General features: G+C 42.5%; 1 protein-coding gene and 1 pseudogene across 1 annotated transcript; one reads left to right on the forward strand and one right to left on the reverse strand.

Moving 5' to 3' along the window:
- Positions 1-3,417: 3,417 nt before the first annotated feature.
- On the reverse strand, positions 3,418-4,131 carry LOC102834095 (keratin-associated protein 4-7-like). The gene has a single exon (XM_006833677.1). The coding sequence runs from the start codon at positions 4,129-4,131 to the stop codon at positions 3,418-3,420; it is 714 nt and encodes a 237-aa protein (XP_006833740.1).
- Positions 4,132-4,554: 423 nt separating this feature from the next.
- Positions 4,555-5,062, forward strand: LOC102834491 (annotated as a pseudogene).
- The last annotated feature ends 2,231 nt before the right edge of the window (positions 5,063-7,293 follow it).

Here is a 7,293-nt window from a genome sequence, read left to right on the forward strand (position 1 = left end):
AAAAAAAAAAAAAAAAAAAGAAGAAAAAGACCAAACTAGGTGTCAGAAGAGACTCTGAAACTTGCTATCCAGCATAGAGATGCTAAAGCAAATGGAAGAAATGAGGAGGTAAAAGAATTAAGTAGAAAAATTCAAAGGCAGCTAGAAAAGACAAGGCCAACTATTATAATGAGATGGACAAAGATCCAGAGTTAACTAGCAAAAAGGGAAGAACATGCTCAGCATTTCTCAAGCAGAGGGAACCGAGGAAAATATTCAAATTTCAGCTATGTAATCTAGGGTATCAAATTCTATCATCATTGCTTTATGTCTCTTTTTTTCCTAGCCTTATGCAAATTCCATGAAGTCAGAGACTGTTCTTTATTCATATTTACAACTATTTGTTGTTGTTGTTATTAAGTGCTGTCAGGTTGGTTCCTTCTCATAGCGACCTTAAGCACAACAGAATGAAACACTGCCCAGTCCTGCGTCATTCTCACAATCATTGTTACATTTGAGCCTATTACTGCTACCATTGTGCCAATCCACTACATTGGGTATCTTCCTGCTTTTTGCTGACCCTCCACTTTTCCAACCATGATGTCCTCTCCAGAGAGTTGGTTGCTCCTGATAATATGTCCAAAGTATGAGAGACAAAGTCTGGCCATCTTGGCTTCCAAGGAGCAGTCAGTCTGACTGTACTTCATCCAACACAGATTTGTTTGTTCTTTTGGCGGGCCATGGTATTTGTAATATTCTTCTCTAACACCATAACTGAAATGTTTCAATTCTTCTACATCCTCTTTATTCATTGTCCAACTTTCACGTGCATATGTGGTATTTGAAAATACCATGGCTTGGATCAGAAGTACCTTAGTCCTCAAACTGACATTTTTGCTCCTGAACACTTTAATAAGGTCTTGTGCAGCAGATTTGCCTAATGCAATATGTCGTTTGATTTCTTGACTGCTGTTTCCAGGACTGTTGATAGTGGATCCAAGTAAAATGAAGTCTTTGACAGCCTCAATCTTTTCTCCATTTATCTTGATGTTACTTTTTGGTCCAGTGGTGAGGATTTTTGTTCTCTTTGTGTTGATGTGCAACCTATCTCAAAGGCTGTGCTCTTCGATCTTCATTAGTAAATATTTTAAGTCCTCTTCATTTTTAGCAAGAAGGGTTGTATCATCTGCACATCACAGGTTGTTAATGGACCTAGAATATATGCTACCTGAATATAGAGACCGTCTCAAGAACAGATTTGGTGTATTAGACACCAACGACCAATGACATCTAGAACAGCATACAAGAAGAAAGCAAAAGGTCATTAAAAAGACAGGAAAGAAAGCAAAGACCAAGTAGATGTCAGCAGAGAATCTGATACTTGCTCTTGAGTGTAGAGAAGCTAAAGCTAATGGAAGAAATGAGGAGATAAACAAGCTTAACAGAAAATTTCAAAGGCCCACTTAGAAGACAAAGTGGAGTATAATGAAGTGTACAAAGACCTGGATTTAGAAAACCAAAAGGGAAGAACACACTCAGTATTTCTCAAGCTGAAAGAACAGAAGAAAATATTTAAGCTTTGGGTTGCAATTTTAAAGGATTCTATGGGCAAAATATTGAATGATGTAAAAAACATCAAAAGAAGATGGGAGATATACACAAAGTCTCTGTACCAAAAAGAAATGACACATGTTTAACCATTTCAAGAAGTAGCATATGATGAAAACCAACGATATTCAAGGAAGAAGTCCAACCAGCACTAAGGGCATTGGCAAAAAAACAAGGCATTAAGAATTTATAGAATACAAATTAAATGCTTCAACAAACTAATGCAACATTGGAGGCACTCACTCAACTATGCCAAGAAATTTGGAAGACAGCTACCTGGCTAACTGATTGGAAAAAAAATCCTTATTTGTGCCCATTCCATAACAGTTCATTGGACATCATCAAAGTTATTAATGTTTTTTTTTTATCCTTCAACAGATACTGTTTATAAAATAAAGAGAAAAGATTTACAATGCATAGTTTTTTGTTTTTGTTTTTTTAAAGAAAAGAAACAGTTTTTGGTTCCTGCAGATCCTTTAGACTTCAGCTGTTGTCTGTGTTAGTTGTGTTGCAGCTTACCTCTAGATACTAGCCTATGACAAAGAAGAGAGGAGATACCAAAGGGACCCTGTGTTTTCTTTCTAGACTGAGGTCTCTGCAACATCTTCAAGATGAGAGATTAAATCTCCTTTATAAGCCCAGTTTCTCCAAGGTAAATCTGGAAGTTCAAGACCTTCAAAAACATCACTTTAGATGTCTCCAAACCACATCTCAGGATTCAATTCTTTCCCACTTAGTTCCTTGATCCTAGCATGACAAACTGATTAGAGAACACAGCCATCTCTGAACTCTTCTCCTCCGATGATGAAGTACTAGGCTTGGTCCTCAGTTTTTTTCTGTCTTGTGGATTCCGGAGTTTGATTCTACTTACATGCTGCCATTGAAAACCTTCTAGCTTTTAACGCTATTCCTTAATACTGATTTATCCCTCTCAGGCTTTCATTGTTGTTGTTGTTGTTGTTGTTAAGTGCCTTTAAGTCTGTTCTGACTAATAGTGACCCTGTATAGGTCTTCTAAAGTTTTATATCTTTGCGGAAGCAGAAAACCTTCTGGCTTTCTAAACCAACACCTCTAGCTTCTGACATCCCATTCCATTAGCTTTATAATTATGTTCACAGACTTATTGACAGATGTTGTATTACAGAACAATGATTGTTCACAGTATTTACCAAAAAATATTTTTCTGTTTTTTGTTCACAAGAATGCCAATATTGCTATGAAGTAAAGACTGCTATAGAAAATGAAACTGCAGCTAATATAAATTAATCTCTTTTGTGAAGTCAACAAAGTTCTGTTGTCTGTCCTATAATTGTAGACTAAATACATCTGTCCAGGCAGAATACAAAATATTTTTAAAAAAGGAAAAGCACAGTCACACTGGAAGTTTTATTCAGGTGATTTATTTTGATACAGAGGGGTGAAATTTTTGAGGAGCAGGAATTATAGAAGAGAAACCTCATTAGATGATCAAAAGAAAAACTATAAAAGTCTGTGTTGTAAATGTACTGAAATGAATCTCCAGCATCTTAAGTTTGATGGTCTGTTGCCCAAATTTTAAAAAACGAGAATTTCTGGAGAACTTGTTAGTTCAAAATTGGTATACCATAAGTAAATTTCATGCTTGGATGTAAAGAAGTGGTCCACAAGGAAAGGATTTGGACTAAAGCTTAAATGTGCTAAGTGATTCAGTGGCTTGTGGCTGGTTCATTAAAATCATGTCCCACAATCACTGAGCAGCATCAACCCCATTCCATGTGTCAGCACTACAGTAGGGGCTCCATCTGAGGAGGGAGAGGCAGAGGAAGAGATGGATCTAGGGCAGGGCATTCATCAGCAAGGGGTGGCACAGCAGGTGGGGCGGGGGCAGGTGGAGATGACACAGGTTGGGCGATAGCAGGTGGTTTGACAGGAGACTTGGCCACAGACTGGGCGGAGGCAGCAGCAGGGGCGGCAGCAGCTGGAACCACAGCAGCTGGAGCTCCCACAGGAGGGGCGGCAGCAGCTGGAGATGCAACAGCTGGGCCTGCAGCAGCTGGAACCACAGGAACTAGAGCCACAACAGGAGGGGCGGCAACAGCTGGAGATGCAACAGCTGGGGCGGCAGCAAGTGGGCTGGCAGCACACAGACTGGCAGCACTGGGGCCTGCAGCAGCTGGACACACAGCAGCTGGGACAGCAACAGCTGGACACACAGCAGCTAGGTCTACAGCAGCTGGACACAGGGCAGCTAGGGCGGCAACAGGTAGGCTGGCAGCACACAGACTGGCAGCACTGGGGTCTGCAGCAGCTGGGCACACAGCAGCTGGGGCGGCAACAACTGGACACACAGCAGCTAGGTCTACAGCAGCTAGACACAGGGCAGCTAGGGCGGCAACAGGTAGGCTGGCAGCACACAGACTGGCAGCACTGGGGCCTGCAGCAGCTGGACACACAGCAGCTGGGGCGGCAGCAGGTGGGCTGGCAGCAGCCGGGACTGCAGCAGTTCTCCTGGCCTTGATCACAGCCCTGGTCAGAGCAGACGGAGCCACAACAGGAGTTGACCATGGTATTAGAGGGTGGAAGTTCTGGGTGTGTTTCCAGGAGAGTGAGGTTCTTGAGTTTGATGTCTCCTTCCCTCTCATCCCTTTTATATTCTTCAAGGTAGCTAAGGAGCTCTCATGTCACCATGAGGAACACTCTTTCCTTGTTGTTTTTCCTCAATGAATATCATGAAATTGATCACTGTGTTTATCAGGCTAAAGAAACCCACATTTAGGGTAAGCATCACTGCCTTTTCTTCAGTGGTATGAGTCATTGAATCTTGTTAAGTCATGTGACACCACTTTCATGTTTCATCCTTTGTCTAATTATCTTCTAAATTGGGAATATTAAATAATATTCTCATACTGCATTTTACATTTTTCTATTTTGTACATGACTGCATGATAATACCTTGAGCACAGATCTCTAAATGCCACATCTCCTGTTATGTCAAAGTGGGTACCCATATGCTGTGACTACTCCCCCGACTCGGCCTTGCTTGTCACTGCTTCTTATGATACCAACGTGACCATGTGGGACCCCTACCTCGGCAATAGGCTGTGATCACTCCGCCACACCCAGCTGCACCCTCCTATGTACGACAGTGATGTCCACATCAGCTGGCTGAGATCTGTCTGCTTCTCTCCTGAAGGCTTGTACCTTGCCACAGTGGCAGATGACAGACTCCTCAGGATCTGGGCCCTGGAACTGAAATCTGCCATTGCATTTGCTCCCATGACCAACGGTCTTTGCTGCACCTTTTTTCCACACGGTGGAAGTGATCGCCAAGGGGACAAGAGATGGCCATGCCCAGATCTGGATAGCCCCTCGGGTCCACTTGTCACTGAAACACTTGTGACGAAAAGCTCTCCGCGGTTTCCTGACAATTTACAAAGTCCTCGCACTGCCAATACCTAAGAAAACGAAAGAGTTCCTCACACACAGGACTTTCTAAGCAATCCTGCTCAGAGGCTTAACGTGCTCTTTCTCGCAGGCTGAGGCCTCCTGACTGAAAGTAGCTGCAATAGTGGACCAGGCATCTGTCTGGGTTGAAACACAAATTCTATTTGGGATTGTGACTAGAATGTAGCAAAACCAGATTCCAGCAGATCAATCCTGCCTGTATCTTTCTCTTTGACCTGTGAAAGGTAGTGCTTGAGTGGATTCCAGCTCCCTATACGTTTGAGTCCACTCACACAGAGCAACGCTGGGCTCTTTCTTGTCCTTTTGATTCTAAGTGCAGTTATTGATGTTGTTCTGATAATAAAGTAACAGCCTAATAACCTCTCTGTAGTGGTAGTGTTTAAGTTCCCTCAACGGGAAACTGTGACTTCTGCCTTAACCAATGCTGCCATTCTCATGTATAGTGGGAACTTTAAACAAGTTAAACATATTCTGTCTTGCTGTGGTCAGTTGCTTTCCTGTTGACCAGTGTTTTCCTTCCTCTGGCATCCCCATGACCAACACACCACAGGATTCAGGAAGCCGTTTGGTGCATTAGCTGAAGTAATTACAGGTGAATCGGGGTGTGCTCCTGTCTGGTAAAGACACTATTACTCCTTCTTAACAGTGGTGTACATGTGTAAGGTTTAACACATTTGTGTAAGATTACAAAAGGATGTATCTCTCAACTGCATGCGCTTTAAAATGGCTGCTGACTTTTCAGTTGTTGGCCATTAATTAGCATCATATTTATTTGTAGTTTCTCAACAGATATTAAGTTACAACTGTGTTGTTTTCAATGGTATCTAAAAACCAGAGTCCTGTTAAAAAAAAAAAAAAAAAAAAAGTTACAGTAGTACATCAACAGGAAACTGCCAGAAATCCAAGCCAGAGTGAGAAGACATGTTGTTGCTGTCAAGTGTTGTCAAGTTGATTCTGACGCATAGAGACCCTGTATGGGGTTTCCAAGGAGCAACTGGTGAGCTTGAATCACTGACCTTGCAGTTCAAACCAACTTCGCAGTCGAGCACATTAAACTACTGTGCCACACCAGGACTCCAAGAAGAAGGCATAGAACTAGGGATATAGGCAGGTTTTATGCCCTCAGTGGAACAGAGGTAAACAGTGATGTATGCTCAACCTTGGAACAACAGGGCTCTGGGATACAGGGGTTGAGGCATGGTTTAAATTGATAAAAGAGGGGAAATAATGTTAAGATGCTTGGTTGTCTTTTGAATCTTGGTTTCCCTTGCCAACTTCTGTAAAATTGACACTTGAAGGGGAGAGAAATGAATAGCCAGAAACATCACCATAGAAAACTTGTAAGTCCGTCTTCAGCCTATAACTGATTGAAATACCTAAGATGGGCCTAGAACTTGCCCAGGTAAAGAGATTTCCTGAGGAGCCGTTGCAGTACATAAAACCGTAGATGGAATCCAGATCCCATCCAGAATTTTCTGAGGTGGGAAATTTCCACTTTAAAGGCCAAGCAGACCAGCCTGGAGTGGCTAGAACAACAGAAGATACTTCTTGAAAGGAATCCAGCAGGAAAAATAAACAATAACAGCAGTCTGATGGACTACTACAAGAACAAGCAAGTTGTTCTCTGGGGAGCTATCAGGGCAAGCAGTCAGGTCCCCTCAGGGCAAACTCCGTTCCAAGACTGAGACTCATAAGGAATACAGGAGCAGACATTTGGTCATGCTGGTGACCACGTTGGTCTACCAATAAGGGGAAGTGGGGCAAAACCAGAAATGAAGTTGTGAGCTAAGTCTGACCACATTCAACAGACTCCTGTCCACCTAGATTGAGACCTATTTGGCCAGCAGTATGATGAGACCTGGGGACACGTGGACCCAGGGACAGGGTCGTGGCCACAGAGGACTAGAGTGGAGAATGAAGCATCCAGCTGATATGAAGTGAGGGGAGATGCACAAGAACACAAATACTTGCATATAACACCCATTTGACCTGGTTTCAATGGTTGGATGAAAAGAACTCGAACAGAGGCAGAAAGAAGAGGAAAAAAAAAGAGTAATCTGTTACAATTTAATGAACTTGACCTATACTTATAGTAGCTTAAAAGAGGGAACGAATCTTTACAACCAGGATCATTCCCACCCTCTCAGTACACAGGGTTGACAGGGATGGGCAATTTAGACATTGTTGTTGTTGTTGTCAGGTGCCATTGAGTTGGAACCAAGTCATAGCGACCCCATGCACAGCTGAATGAAACAATGTCTG

Source organism: Chrysochloris asiatica, unplaced genomic scaffold, assembly GCF_000296735.1.
Source record: "Chrysochloris asiatica unplaced genomic scaffold, ChrAsi1.0 scaffold00007, whole genome shotgun sequence".
Classification (NCBI taxonomy): domain Eukaryota; kingdom Metazoa; phylum Chordata; class Mammalia; order Afrosoricida; family Chrysochloridae; genus Chrysochloris; species Chrysochloris asiatica.